This window comes from Bubalus kerabau, chromosome 6 (genome assembly GCF_029407905.1).
Source record: "Bubalus kerabau isolate K-KA32 ecotype Philippines breed swamp buffalo chromosome 6, PCC_UOA_SB_1v2, whole genome shotgun sequence".
Classification (NCBI taxonomy): domain Eukaryota; kingdom Metazoa; phylum Chordata; class Mammalia; order Artiodactyla; family Bovidae; genus Bubalus; species Bubalus kerabau.
This window is the reverse complement of record NC_073629.1, coordinates 50,867,210-50,883,461: the sequence shown is the minus strand read 5'-3', so window position 1 is coordinate 50,883,461 and position 16,252 is coordinate 50,867,210. Positions and strand designations below refer to the sequence as shown.

Sequence of the window (16,252 nt, the reverse complement as noted above, 5' to 3'; positions counted from 1 at the left end):
GGTTGATTTCCTTTAGGATTAACTAGTTTGATTTCCTTGCTATCCAGGGGACACTCAAGAGTCATCTCCACCACCACAGTTCCAAAGTGTCAGTTCTTTGCTCTCAGTCTTCTTTTTGGTCCAACTCTCAAATCTGTACATCAGTCAGTCAGTTCAGTTGCTCAGTTGTGTTTGACTCTTTGCGACCCCATGGACTGCAGCACGCCAGGCCTCCCTGTCCATCATCAACTCCCGGAGTTTACTCAAATTCCTGTCCATTGAGTCGGTGATGCCTCTACATGACCACTGGAAAAACCATAACTTTGACTATATGGACCTTTGTTGGCAAAGTGATGTCTCTGCTTTTTAATACGCTGTCTAGGCTTATCATAGCTTTTCTTCCAAGGAGCATCTTTTTAATTTCATGGCTGCAATCACTGTCCACAGTAATTTTGGAGCCCGAGAAAATAAAATCTGTCATCCTTCTACTTTTTCCCCATCTATTTGCCATGAAGTGATGGGAGCAGATGCCATGATCTTCGTTCTTTGAATGTTGAGTTTTATGCCAGCTCTTTCACTCTTCTTTCACCGTAATCAACATATTCTTTTTTACTTTCTGCCATTAGAGAGCTATCATCTGCATATCTGAGGTTGTTGATATTTGTCCTGGCAATTTTGATTCCAGCTTGTGATTCATCCAGCCCAGTGTTTCACATGATGTACTCTGCGTATAAGTTAAATAAGAAGGTTGACAATATACAGCCTTGATGCACTCTTCACCCAGTTTTGAACCAGTCAGTTTTTCCATGTCCGGTTCTAACTGTTGCTTCTTGCCCTGCATACAGGTTTCTCAGGAAATAGGTAAGGTGGTCTGCTATTCCCATCTCTTTAAGAATTTTCCACAGTTTGTTGTGATCCACACAGTCAGAGGCTTTAGTGTGGTCAGTGAAACAGAAGTAGGTGTTTTTCTGGAATTCCCTCACTTTCTTCGTGATCCAGTGAATGTTGACAATTTGATCTCTGTCTACTCTGCCTTTTCTAACTCCAACTTGTACATCTAGAAGTTCTTGGTTTATGTACTGATGAAGCCTACCTTGAAGGATTTTGAACATTACCCTTTTGAGCATGTGAAATGAGTGCAATTGTATGATTGTGTGAACATTCTTTGGCATTGCCTTTCTTTGGTTTGGAATGAAAACTGACCTTTTTCAGTCCTGAAGTTACTGCTGAGTTTTCCAAATTTGCTGACATATTGAGTGCAGAATTTTAATAGCATCATCTTGTAGGATTTGAAATAGCTCAGCTGGACTTCCGTCACCTCCACTAGCTTTGTTCCTAGTTCAGTTCAGTTCAGTCGCTCAGTCATGTCTGACTCTTTGCGACCCCATGAATCACAGCACGCCAGGCCTCCCTGTGCATCACCAGCTCCCGGAGTTCACTCAAACTCACGTCCATCGAGTCGTGATGCCATCCAGCCATCTCATCCTCTGTCGTCCCCTTCTCCTCCTGCCCTCAATCTTTCCCAGCATCAGGGTCTTTTCCAGTGAGTCAACTCTTCACATGAGGTGGCCAAAGTATTGGAGTTTCAGCTTCAGCATCAGTCCTTCCAATGAACACCCAGGACTGATCTCCTTTAGGATGGACTGGTTGGATCTCCTTGCAGTCCAAGGGACTCTCAAGAGTCTTCTCCAGCTCTTTGCTGCATCTACTGCGAGAATGAAGACCATTCTCAGCAACCAGATTGTCGACATCCCAGAAAATGTCGACATTAACTTGAAGGGATGGACAGTTATTGTGAAGGGCCCCAGAGGCACCCTGCGGAGGGACTTCAATCACATCAATGTAGAACTCAGTCTCCTTGGAAAGAAAAAGAAGAGGCTCCGTGTTGACAAATGGTGGGGAAACAGAAAGGAACTGGCCACTGTTCGCACAATCCGTAGTCACGTACAGAACATGATCAAGGGTGTTACACTGGGTTTCCGTTACAAGATGAGGTCGGTGTATGCCCACTTCCCCATCAACATTGTTATTCAGGAGAATGGTTCTCTTGTGGAAATCCGAGATTTTTTGGGTGAAAAATATATACGCAGGGTTCGAATGAGGCCAGGGGTTGCCTGTTCAGTATCTCAAGCCCAGAAAGATGAGTTGATTCTTGAAGGAAATGACATTGAACTTGTGTCAAATTCAGCTGCTTTGATTCAGCAAGCCACCACAGTTAAAAACAAGGATATCAGAAAATTTTTGGATGGTATCTATGTTTCTGAAAAAGGAACAGTTCAGCAGGCTGATGAATAAGATCTCAGTGATCCTGCTGCAGAAACAACAAGATAGCAGATGGTTCTATGGACTTTAAAGAGACAATAAAAACTTGATTTGAAAAAAAAAAAAAGAGTCTTCTCCAACACCACAGTTCAAAAGCATCAATTCTTTGGTGCTCAGCTTTCTTTATAGTCCAACTCTCACATCCATACATGACCACTGTTAAAACCATAGCCTTGACTAGATGGACCTTTGTTGGCAAAGTAATATCTCTGCTTTTCAATATACCATCTAGGTTGTTCGTAGTAATGCTTCCTAAGGCTCACTTGACTTCACACTCCAGGAAAAGTATGAATATATGTACATAAACACTGTCTCTATTTTTTTATTTTCAAATTGAATTCTGCCTTTTTTTAGTTTTTTTAACATTTGAATCTTCCCAACCCAGGGATCAAACCCAGGTCTCCTGCATTGCAGGTGGATTCTTTACCAGCTGAGCCACAAGGGAAGCCCAAGGATACTGGAGTAGATAGCTTGTCCTTTCTCCAGCCGATTTTCCCAACCCAGAAATTGAATCAGGGTCTCCTGCACTGCAGGCACATTCCTTACCAACTGAGCTATCAGGAAAGTCCCTTAATTTTTATTTTTAACACTTTATTGAAGTATAACCAAATTACAGTGTTGTGTTAATTTCTGCTGTATGGAACAGTGGTTTATATATATGTGTATTTATGACTGAAAGATCCCAGGAAAGTGAAAGTGTTAGTTGCTTAGTTGTATCCAACTCTTTGGGACCCCTGGACCATAGCCCACCAGGCTCCTCTGTCCGTGGGGATTCTCTGGGCAAGAATACTGGAGTAGGTTGTCGTTCTCTTCTCCAGGGATCTTCCTGACCCAGGGATTAAATGTGGGTCTCCTGCATTGCAGGTGGGTTCTTTACCGTCTGAACCACCAGGGAAGCCCTTGTGGATTATATGTAAATATATATGTACACACACACATACATACATATGTGTGTATGTATATTTTTTACCATTAGAGTTTATCACAGGATATTGAATATAGTTCCATGTGCTATATGCAGTAGGTCCTTATTGTTTATTTATCCTATTATATAATAGTTTGCAAGACTATTTCTGCTCTTGATTCTCTGTTTTGCTAATCATATCCACTGGTCTCAGTACAGCTTCAGGGATATGATACTGCATTATTGGTGTGAGGGCAGAGGGAAAGTGGCATGAAGTGGTCCAGGATAGTAGGTAGCAAGGACGACAATGAAAGTAGATCACCAGAGAATCTGAACCAGGGCAAAAGAGTATGACTAAATAAAACTAGATTTAAAGTTGTTTATCCTAAACTGTAGTCCGTGCTTTACCGTTAAGTAGCCACTGAATTACCCTGGGCTCAAGTTTGAGATTTAGAAAGCAGTACTGAACATATAGAGGCTAATGTGATACAGAAATGAAAATCTGTAGGATCCCCAAAGTACAAATGAAATGGACAGGAATGTGGAATGAAGGGACGGGTAGAAAATTGTCTCATCAATATGGATGGTATTGTAATATCAGAAATTATATAATTAAACAGGGAAGATGTTAGATAATATACTGGTATAAAGTTTGTGTCAGACCTTGCATCACACAACAGATACGTTCTAATAGTATGTAAGTTTATTTTGGATATGTGAAATCGGTTTAATTGTGCTAAGAATGCATACTGTTTTAAAGGACTCCTTACAGAGAGCAATTATACTGTAATTAATTTTTAAACAAATACAATATTCTTCATTGAGTTTACTTGAAGACATAAAGTTCAGATACATGAATATGACCGTTGTTAACATCATTGCTGTATTTAATATTATTGTGGGAACACTAGCCAATGAAATCAAAGACAAATTGGGATTACTTGAGTAATAACTCTTCTTCCCACTAAGTATATTTTTACTCATGTTGTACCCCTAGTTCCAAGTTCAACATTGCTCAGTTAGTGAGTTAAATGAATGAATAATGATAGCCACCAGTTCTGAGCACTGTGTTGAATGTTTTATTTACATTTTGTTTCATGTTCTCAGTTCAGAGTCGTGTAATTACTTCAGAGTCATGTAATTACTCAGAGATCAAGAGCTAGTCAATGATACTGGGCTAGGTGGGAGATGCAGAGATTTATAAAAAGATCCTGTGCTTAGAGTTTATAGTCTTCTAAAAGCTGAATAAATGCTTTAACCAAACATAGAAAACATTGACATACTATTTGTGCATAGTTGATAGCAGTAGTGATGTTTGGTCTGATATTTCATGTGCTGTTTTAACGCAATGATACAGCACTCTTTTTATTGATATAATGCAGTTCTTTTTTTTTTAGTTTAAGAAATCTGAGTCATTTGCATCGTGAAATGTTCCCATTAGTTGCACCCTTTACATTAGAATTTCAGGTTGAGCAAGGGTCACTCTTTTGTAATTCCACAATTTTCAAGAGGAAGAAGAAAATAATTGATAAAGCATAGCTCTCTGGCAAGAATAATTCTAATTTAATTCAAAGACTTTCTAAATAAGTAGAACAGTTCGTGTAGTTGCAGAGTCGGAGACAGCTTAGCAACTAAGTACTGAAAATGATGTCATAGCTTTTGGAACTTCCCATTTCTACATGATGAAATTAAGGAGATAAAACCTACCAAAAATGCTTTTTATAAGTAAAAACTTTGGCTCTCTGTAAGTAAAAAAGATTTTAGTCCCTTTAAAAAAAAGACTGTTCAAAAAAGGTTTTCTTATCAGTTATACAGGAGATGAGATAATTTGAAGAATAAAACATCAGAAGAAAATATGTAGTGTTAGCTTGTAGCTTTCTCTTCACTCTTCAGATAGAAAATATATCAGCACCTGGAAAACTTTGCATAAGAATATGCACAATAAAATGATGGCATTGGATCTTTCACCGAAAGATCATGTTAAAAAAGGTCAAATTTTGTTTTCATTTTTATAATTACTGGTCACTAGTGTCAGATCAGATCAGATCAGTCGCTCAGTCATGTCCGACTCTTTGCAACCCCATGAATCGCAGCACGCCAGGCCTCCCTGTCCATCACCAACTCCCGGAGTTCACTCAGACTCACGTCCATCAAGTCAGTGATGCCATCCAGCCATCTCATCCTCTGTGGTCCCCTTCTCCTCCTGCCTGCAATCCCTCCCAGCATCAGAGTCTTTTCCAATGAGTCAACTCTTTGCATGAGGTGGCCAAAGTACTAGAGTTTCAGCTTTAGCATCATTCCCTCCAAAGAAATCCCAGGGCTGATCTCTTTCAGAATGGACTGTTTGGATCTCCTTGCAGTCCAAGGGACTCTCAAGAGTCTTCTCCACCACCACAGTTCAAAAGCATCAGTTCCTCGGCACTCAGCCTTCTTCACAGTCCAACTCTCACATCCATACATGACCACAGGAAAAACCATAGGATGCTTGGGGCTGGTGCACTGGGACGACCCAGAGGGAGGGTATGGGGAGGGAGGAGGGAGAAGGGTTCAGGATGGGGAACACAGGTATACCTGTGGCGGATTCATTTCGATATTTGGCAAAACTAATACAATATTGTAAAGTTTAAAAATAAAATTTAAAAAGAAAAAAGAAAAACCATAGCCTTGACTAGACGAACCTTTGTTGGCAAAGTAATGTCTCTGCTTTTGAATATGCTATCTAGGTTGGTCATAACTTTCCTTCCAAGGAGTAAGCGTCTTTTAATTTCATGGCTGCAGTTACCATCTGTAGTGATTTTGGAGCCCAGAAAAATAAAGTCTGACACTGTTTCCACTGTTTCCCCATCTATTTCCCATGAAGTGGTGGGACCAGATGCCATGATCTTTGTTTTCTGAATGTTGAGCTTTAAGCCAACTTTTTCACTCTCCACTTTCACTTTCATCAAGAGGCTTTTGAGTTCCTCTTCACTTTCTGCCATAAGGGTGATGTCATCTGCATATCTGACATTACTGGTATTTCTCCCGGCAATCTTGATTCCAGCTTGTGTTTCTTCCAGGCCAGCATTTCTCATGATGTACTCTGCATATAAGTTAAATAAACAGGGTGACAATATACAGCCTCGACGAACTCCTTTTCCTGTTTGGAACCAGTCTGTTGTTCCATGTCCAGTTCTAACTGTTGCTTCCTGACCTGCATACAGATTTCTCAAGAGGCATATCAGGTCTTCTGGTATTCCTGTCTCTTTCAGAATTTTCCGCAGTTTATTGTGATCCACACAGTCAAAGGCTTTGGCATAGTCAATAAAGCAGAAATAGATGTTTTTCTGGAACTCTCTTGCTTTTTCCATGATCCAGTGGATGTTGCCAATTTGATCTCTGGTTCCTCTGCCTTTTCTAAAACCAGCTTGAACATCAGGAAGTTCACGGTTCACATATTGCTGAAGCCTGGCTTGGAGAATTTTGAGCATTACCTTACTAGCGTGTGAGATGAGTGCAATTGTGCGGTAGTTTGAGCATTCTTTGGCATTGCCTTTCTTTGGGATTGGAATGAAAACTGACCTTTTCCAGTCGTGTGGCCACTGCTGAGTTTTCCAAATGTGCTGGCATATTGAGTGCAGCACTTTCACAGCATCATCTTTCAGGATTTGGAATAACTCAACTGGAATTCCATCGCCTCCACTAGCTTTGTTCGTAGTGATGCTTTCTAAGGCTCACTTGTGTATGTACTGTTTATTTCATTTTAGAGTATTTTTGTTATGTATGCTGAATGGTCTCAATGGACATGAGTTTAAGCAAGCTCTGGAAGATGGTGAAGGACAGGGAAGCCTGGTGTGCTGCAGTCCATGGGGTTGCAAAGAGCCGGAAACGATTGAGCGGCTAAACCACAACCAAATGCTAGTTTATGTTAAAATAACCATGTATGTTTCTCATTTTATAAATTTATGTTTGTAGTTGCCATTTTGTAGTAAATTTTATATTTACAGAAATGTATTTATGATCTATATTTTAAATGATTTAGTTTCACTTATTTCTTTTTAAAGAAATTGCTGGATTCCAAACACTTTAAAATACTGGAATTAAAACTCTTATTTAATATTAAATGAAGTAAATGCACAAATAAAGAAATACTGGTATTAAAATTAGTATTTTAGTACTGAATCAAATACTGAAAATAAGTACTTTGTAGTAAAAACTGCACATATTCATTGCATATACTCTGCATGTATGGTTGTAGTGGTTCAGTTGCTAAGTCGTGTTTGACTCTTTGCAACCCCATGGACTGCAGCACTCCAGGTTTCCCTGTCCTTTACTGTCTCTTGGAGTTTGTTCAAACTCATGTCTGTTCAGTTGGTGATGCCATCCAACCATTTCATCCTCTGTTGTCCGCTTCTCCTCCTTCCCTCATCACAGCATCAGGGTCTTTTCCAGCAACTCTGCTCTTCACATCAGGTGGCCAAAGTATTGGAGCTTCAGCATCAGTGCTTCCAGTGACTATTCAGGGTTGATTTCCTTTGGGATTGACTGGTTTGATCTCCTTGCTGTCCAAGGGATACTCAAGAGTCTTCTCCAGCACCACAGGTTGAAAGCATCAGTTCTTTCACGCTCAGGCTTCTTTATGGTCCAACTCTCAAATTTGTACAAAACTACTGGATAAACAATAGCTTTGACTATACGGAACTTGGTTGGCAAAGTGATGTCTCTGCTTTTTAATTTGCTTTCTAGGTTTGTCATAGTTTTTCTTCCAAGGAGCAGGTGTCTCTTAATTTCATGACCGCAGTCGTGTCTGCAGTGATTTTGGAGCCCAAGAAAATAAAACCTGCCACTGTTTTCACTGTTTCCCCATCTATTTGCCATGAAGTGATAGAAAGATGCCATGATCTTCAGGTGTTTTTTTTTTTAATGATCTTTGTTTTTTGAATGTTGAGTTTTAAGCCAGCTTTTTCACTGTCCTCTTTCACATTCATCAAGAGGCTGTTTAGTTCCTCTTTACTTTCTGCCATTAGAGTGTTGTCAATCTGCATGTCTGAGGTTATTGATGTTTCTCCCAGCAGTCTTGATTCCAGCTTGTTATTCACCCAGCCCAGCATTTTGCATGATATACTCTGCATGGAATTTGAATAAGCAGGGTGACAATATACAGCCTTCATGTACTCCTTACCCAGTTTTGAACCAGTTTGTTGTTCCATGTCCAATTCTAACTGTTGCTTCTTGACTTGCATACAGGTTTCTCAGGAGATAGGTAAGGTGGTCTGGTATTCCCATATCTTCAAGAATTCTCCACAGTTTGTTGTGATCCACATACTCAAAGGCTTTGGTGTAGTCAGTGAAACAGAATAGATGTTTTTCTGGAATTTCCTTGCTTTTTCTATGATCCAACAGATGTTGGCAATTTGATCTCTGGTTCCTCTGCCTTTTCTAAACCCAGCTGTACATCTAGAAGTTCTCTGTTTAATACTGCTGAAGCCTAAGTTGAAGGATTTTGAGCATTATCTTGCTAGCATGTGAAAAGAGTGTAATTGTATGGTAATTTGAACATTCTTTGGCATTGCCCTTCTTTGGGATTGGAATGAAAACTGACCTTTTCCAGTCCTGTGGCCACTGCTGAGATTTCCAGATTTTCTGACATATTGAGTGCAGAACTTAACAGCATCATTTTAGGATTTGAAATATCTAAGCTGGACTTCAGTCACCTCCACTAGCTTTGTTCATAGTTATGCTTCCTAAGGCTCACTTGACTTCACACTCCAGGATTTCTGCCTCTAGGTGAGAGACCACACCATCATGGTTATCCAAGTCATTAAGATCTTTTTTGTGTATGTATGACATACATATACATGTACCTTTTTGTGTATGTGTGGTATGTTTTGTAAAAAACAAAAAGAACAACACATAACTGAAAAAGTACACTTCATAAACTATGCTTTCTATTTCAGTATTCAGAGAAAAGAGAATTCTAGTGAATTCAGTTATTTTAGAAGCATATGGAATAAGAATTTAAAAATTTTGTCACCTTTCTGAAAATATTTTATATAAAATTTTTTATGTGATCTGTCATTTAGAAATTTGTAGCTTGAAAATAAAAACCCTTCAAGTGACTTGTCAAAGAACCGTATCACTTGCTTTCTGTGTGCATATAGTAAAACTATTTTAGACATTAATCAGATGGTTTTTGTTCTAATAAGTTGGTTATTTTTAAGAAAGATACTCTAAATATTGAACTTAAAAAGGGCATTTGCTCAGAATAGGAAGAGTTCATGCTGTTGCATCCTACATGGTTTTATATCTAGTTACTAATCCATTTTGTTCAGTAGAATTTGTAGATTGTCCACATAAGATTTCTGTGTCATATATTTGGTTAACAAGTATAGAGGGAATTTGGACAATACCATACTTAGTTTTCATAGCCACTTCTGTTATTTCTTAGAAAATGAACCGTATAGACTTAGGTGATACCTTTCATTTTGATAGTAGCTGATTTTAACAGAAGTTTTCAGAATTACTTCATTTTCTTTCTTCCTGCATTTGATTATATAGTTTCTTCTCCCTGGAATGCCATCTTCTCTTGTTTCTAGGCGTTCATATCCTACCTATTTTTCAGGACTTAAAGTTTATCTTTTTCCCCATAGCTAGCATCTTGCTTAGTGGTGAAAGAGTTGAAAGTTTTCCCTCTAAGAACAGGAACAACACAAGTATACCTTCTTTCATTACTTCTGTTCAGTGTAATACTGGGAGTTTGTGCCAGAAAAATCATGCAAGAAAGGAAATGAAGGATACCCAAATCTGATCAACATAAGTAAAATTATCTCTGTTCACAGGTGACATGATCTTATATGTAAGAATCACTAAATATTCCAGAAAAAACTTTTAAAACGAATATAAACAAACTCAGCAAAATTATAGAGTACAAAATCAGCACTCCCAACTCGGTTGGATTTCTACACACTAACAATGAACAATTTGAAAGAAAATTAAGAAAATAATGCCAGTTATAATTGCACCAAGAATACCTAGGAATTAATAACTGAGGAGGTGGAGGAGTTATCCGTTGAAAACAATAAAAAATTGCTGAAAGAAATTAACAAGATACAAATAAATAGATGTCCATACTAGCCAAAGGGCAACCCACTCCATTGCTCTTGCTTGGAAAATCTCATGGACAGAGGAGCCTGGTAGGTTATAGTCCATAGGGTCGCAGATTTGGACACAACTGAGCAATTTCACTCACTGTACTAGCCAAAGCATTTTACAGATTCAGTGCAATCTCTATCAAAATCCCCATGAAACTTTTTTGCAGAATAGAAACATCAATTCTAAAATTCATATGAATTCTCAAGGGATACCAAGGAGCCAAGAGAATCCTGAAAAAGAAGAACATACTTTGAGAGCTGACATTTACTGATTTCAAGACTTATTACAAAGGTACAGAATGGTACTGGAATACAGACATTAAACACTGATGGAATAGCATAGAAAGCCCAGAATAAACCCTCACCTGCACGATTAAATTATTTTCAATAAAAGTGCCAGCTACTTTCAGTGGGACCTCTTCAGCTGGGAAAGCTGAATAGCCACGTGTGAAAGAATGAATATGAATCTTTACCTTACAACATGGAAAAAAAAATTGAGTCAGTATTAACATGTATCAAGATCTAAATGTAGAAACTAAAGTTATAAAAAGCCTTAGAAGAAAACATGGGAAAGTTTCATGACATTAGATTTGGAACTCATTTCTTGGATGTGATACCAAAAACAGATATCAAAAGAGAAAATAGGTAAATTGGACTTGATAAAAATTGAAAACTTTTGTGTGTTAACGAATGCTATCAACGTAGTAAAAAGGTCCAGAGAATGGGAGAAAATACTTGCAAAAATATATATGAATAGGGATTAACGTGCAGAATATGTAACTCTTACAACTCTGCAACAACAAACAAACCCAAACAACCCTGTGAGAAATGGGTAAAGCATTTGAATAGACATTTCTTTAAAGAAGATATACAGTTGACCAGTAAGCACGTGACAGGATATTCAGTGTCACTAATCATTCAGTTCAGTTCAGTCGCTCAGTCGTGTCCGACTCTTTGCAGCCCCATGAATCGCAGCACAACAGGCCTCCCTGTCCATCACCAACTCCTGGAGTTCACTCAGACTCATGTCCATCGAGTCAGTGATGCCATCCAGCCATCTCCTCCTCTGTCGTCCCCTTTTCCTCCTGCCCCCATCCTTCCCAGCATCAGAGTCTTTTTCAATGAGTTAACTCTTTGCAGGAGGTGGCCAAAGTACTGGAGTTTCAGCTTTAGCATCAGTCCTTTCAAAGAACACCCAGGACTGATCTCCTTTAGAATGGACTGGCTGGATCTCCTTGCTGTCCAAGGAACTCTGAAGAGTCTTCTCCAACACCACAGTTCAAAAGCATCAATTCTTCGGCGCTCAGACTTCTTCACAGTCCAACTCTCACATCCATACATGACCACTGGAAAAACCATAGCCTTGACTAGAGGGACCTTTGTTGGCAAAGTAATGTCTCTGCTTTTCAATATGCTATCTAGGTTGGTCGTAACTAATCATTAGGGAAATGCAATTCTAAATTACAGTTTGACCTTAAAGGGGGAAGAAGGGCAGAAGGAAGGAAGATTGAGTAGAAGCATCTACTACAGTGAAGTTATAAAGAGAATTTGACAAGGAGGAATTTGTCAAGGAGTTTTTGGGCCAAATTCATCTGTTGGAAGATTCCTTGGTCTCCCTCAACCAGATCTTTCTTCATATCCCTGCCTTCCTTGCTGTGTGGGAACAGTTGGTGGTGGGAAGCCTGGTAGCTAGGGTGCTGGTCAGCTAGTTGCCTGTGGTTAGAAATCTTGAGAGCCATATTCTCATAACCACAGCACCATCTTCTTATAAGTTATTTTTTACTTTTTGTGCAAAATTGCTGCTACTGCTAAGTCACTTCAGTCGTGTCCGACTCTGTGCGACCCCAGAGACAGCAGCCCACCCGGCTCCGCCATCCCCGGGACTCTCCAGGCAAGAACACTGGAGTGGGTTGCCATTTCCTTCTCCAATGCATGAAAGTGAAAGTGAAGTCGCTCAGTCGTGTCCGACTCCTAGCAACCCCATGGACCGCAGCCCACCAGGCTCCTCTGTCCATGGGATTTTCCAGGCAAGAGTACTGGAGTGGGGTGCCATTGCCTTCTCCTTGTGCAAAATTATGACCTGCTAAATTATTGTCTTTAAAAGACATGGCTCTATTAATTAAGGACTTGGTATTCATTTATCAACCATACTTGGAGAGATTGAAGAATTGTTATATTTTTGTGTTGTTATATATATGTAAAGTGAAGTTGCTCATTCGTGCCCAACTCTTTGCAACCCCATGGTCTGCACCAAGCTCCTCCATCCATGGGATTTTCAAGGCAAGAGTACTGGAGTGGGTTGCCATTTCCTTCTTCAGGGAATCTTCCCAACCCAGGGATCGAACCCAGGTCTCTTGCATTGTAGACAGACGCTTTGCCGTCTGAGCCACCAGGGAAGTCCTATATATATTTGATGCTTATTGATTTAAATTATGTTTGCAAAAGAGAAAGAGATGCTCTTTTTTTCCCCTTCAAATCTCTTAATACTGTTGCTGCTAAGTTGCTTCAGTTGTGTCCCACTCTGTGCGACCCCATAGACGGCAGCCCACCAGGCTCCTCCGTCCCTGGGATTCTCCAGGCAAGAACACTGGAGTGGGTTGCCATTGCCTTCTCTGTCCTCTTAATACTACTATATCCTTATTCTTAATTAATGACCTTGCCTCCTGTTTCACTGAACAGAATAGAAGTGATCACAAGAGAATTTTCCATAAGCTACTACCACCAAGCTGTCTAAACTTGTGTCCATTTACTCTGCCTTCTCTTCTGTTACTGAACTGCCTGTGGTTTTAGCAAAGATTAGTCCCTTCACTTAGACGTGCATCTGCTTTTATATACTCAGTGTTCATTGCTCCAGTTCTTCCTTCTATATTATCAGTTTTTCTTTTATGTGTATTATTTCTCTTTAGCATATGATCATATTGTTTCGTATATCTAAAATCCACCTACATTTAACCTCACTTCTTTCTTTAATCATCCCGTATCTCTTCTCTCCTCGAAAGCAGAGTTCTTGAAAGTGGTGTCTGTATACACTGTTTCTAATTTCTTTCTTCCTAATTGTTTAAAAATCCATTCTAGTCAGACTTTTGCTCTTACTACTTCAATAAAACTCTGCTCTTGTTAAGGTTGTTAGTGATCTGCATATTGCTAAATCCTGGTGGTCAGTTTTCAGTCCTCATATTACTTTGAGTAGCACTTGACTGGAAAAGGTCAGTTTTCATGCCAATCCCAAAGAAAAGCAATGCCAAAAAATGTTCAAACTACCGCATAATTACACTCATCTCACATGCTAGCAAAATAATGGTCAAAATTCTCCAAGCCAGGCTTCAACAGTATGTGAACTGTGAACTTCCAGATGTTCGAGTTGGATTTAGAAAAAGGCAGAGGAACCAGAGATCAGATTGCCAACAGCCACTGGATCATTGAAAAAGCAAGAATTCCAGAAAAACATCTACTGCTTTATTGACTATGCCAAAGCCTTTGACTGTGTGGATCACAATAAACTGTGGAAAATTCTGAAAGAGATGGGAATACCAGACCACCTGACCTGCCTCTTGAGAAACCTAAGTACAGGTTAGGAAGCAACAGTTATAACTGGACATGGAACAACAGACTGGTTCCAAATCGGGAAAGGAATACATCAAGGCTGTATATTGTCACCCCGCTTATTTAACTTATATGCAGAGTACATCATGTGAAATGCTGTGCTGGATGAAGCACAAGCTAGAATCAAGATTGCGGGGAGAAATCTCAATAACCTCAGATATGCAGATTACACCACCCTAATGGCAGAAAGCGAAAAACTAAAGAGCCTCTTGATGAAAGTGAAAGAGGAAGAGTGAAAAAGTTGGCTTAAAACTCAAGATTCAGAAAACAAAGATCATGGCATCTGGTCCCATTGCTTCATGGCAAGTAGATGGGGAAACAGTGGAAACAGTGACAGACTTTATTTTTGGGGGCTCCAAAATCACTGCAGGTGGTGATTACAGCCATGAAATTAAAAGATGCTTGCTCTTTGGAAGAAAAGCTATGACCAACCTAAACAACATATTAAAAAGGGGAGACATTACTTTACCAACAAAGGTCTGTCTATTCAAAGCTATGGTTTTTCCAGTAGTCATGTATGGATGTAAGAGTTGGACTATAAAGAAAGCTGAGTGCCAAAGAATTGATGCTTTTGACCTGTGGTGTTGGAGAAGACTTTTGAGAGTCCCTTGGACTGCAAGGAGATCCAACCAGTCCATCCTAAAGAAATCAGTGCTGAATATTCATTGGAAGGACTGATGCTGAAGCTGAAACTCCAATATTTGACCACCTGATGGGAAAACCGACTCCTTGGAAAAGACCCTGATGCTGAGAAAGGTTGAAGGCAGGAGGAGAAGGGGATGACAGAGGATGAGACGGTTGCATGGCATCACCGACATGGTGGACATGATTTGAGTAAGCTCCAGGAGATGGTGGTGGACAGGGAAGCCTGGTGTACTGCAGTCCATGGAGTTGCAAAGAGTTGGACACGACTGAGAGACTGTACTGACTGACAAAGTAAATAATTTTCTCCTTGAAATAATGCATTATTCATGTGGTTTCCAAGATACCAAGCTTTTCAGGTTTTACTTTGAACCTCACTGGTCATTCCTTCTCAGTGTCTTTTGCTGGTTCCTCCTCAATCCTTTGACCTCTAATTGTTGTTAATGCAACAGAGCTTAATTGAGATGGCACACAGGATCATGTTTTACCATATGTCTTTGGGGAGACCACTTCTGTTGAATTCCAGGCATGTTATTTAAGCATCTACTTAACATGTCCACCTGGATATCCAAGGATATCAAACATAACTCTAAACCCAAAATATTTGTTTTTACTTTGGCCAAACTTGTACACTTGTTCTCCCAGTTTAATTCAAAGCACTGTATCCCTCTAGTTCATTGTGCTCAGAATTGATGTCTCTTTTTCACAGTGCATACATAAAACACTGTAAAATTTTATTGGCACTGCCTTCAAAATATATCCAAAATCTTACCAATTTACACCACTCTGCTGCTTCTACCCTGGACTAGCCAAGTTATCTCTGGTATGGATTATTGCAGTAGCCTGTCTCAATGTCTCTCTTGCTTTGAAACAGTTTTTATCAGCATAGATGCCAGAGTGATCTGTTTTAAAACCTGTGAGGCTTATGCTCAGGACCATGCAGTGTGTTTTCATCTCACTCTGTCTTAAAGCCAAGTCCTTATAATGGAAAGTAAGGCCTGTGTAATCTGCATTCTGACCCCCCACACCTACATTTCAGCTGTTACTACTCTTCTCTTTCTCCTGTTCATTCAGTAGAGGTTGCTTATTCTTGCTCTTCCTGGAATACATCAAGCATATGCAGGCTTAGGGTCTTGAATATTTTAACAACCAAACTGGAAACTGTATTAGTTCTTTAGGTAAGCAGAAGCAGTAAGGGTATGTATGGACTGTTACTCAAAGTAATAGGCAGGAAGGCAGAATAAAAACACATGTGTTTACAGTGAAAAATTGAGTTGGAAAATGATGAAATAGGTTCTGAGTGCTTTAGTGAGGTAAGAAGCAAGATGACTAGCTGAGAGTGAGGTAGATAGGATATGGTCTAAGTTTAAGTGAAGAAGCAAGGTTTAAGATAGTTGGTTAGGGTAATGGCGTAGTGAATGGCTTCAGGCTAAGTAACATTAAAACCTATTAAGTTAATAGGCACAGACTTCACAAAGTGTGACCTGTCAGCATAGTTATTTCTTTTTCTTTTTTTTAAATGTTGCTTTAGTGGGGTGGGAAAGGGTTGATGAAGAATTAAATATAAAACTAGGGTTAATCTGACAAAGTGAGAGGGCAAGGACATTCAAACTCTTTGCAGGGAGTGATTATAGTGATGACTTAGGAATCTAAGCTGTAAAGATGGAGATGAAAA

General features: G+C 39.5%; 2 protein-coding genes across 6 annotated transcripts in view; both read left to right on the top strand.

Moving 5' to 3' along the window:
* The window catches only part of FNBP1L (formin binding protein 1 like), a 124,585-nt gene that overhangs the window by 33,348 nt on the left and 74,985 nt on the right, over positions 1-16,252 (top strand). The window lies entirely within an intron of this gene.
* LOC129655114 (60S ribosomal protein L9-like) lies at positions 1,681-2,343 on the top strand. Its single transcript, XM_055585091.1, has one exon. The coding sequence runs from the start codon at positions 1,696-1,698 to the stop codon at positions 2,272-2,274; it is 579 nt and encodes a 192-aa protein (XP_055441066.1). The 5' UTR covers positions 1,681-1,695; the 3' UTR covers positions 2,275-2,343.

Excerpts from the sequence above, each read along its gene's own strand:
- LOC129655114 (XM_055585091.1), top strand. The coding sequence starts at position 1,696 with ATGAAGACCATTCTCAGCAACCAGATTGTCGACATCCCAGAAAATGTC.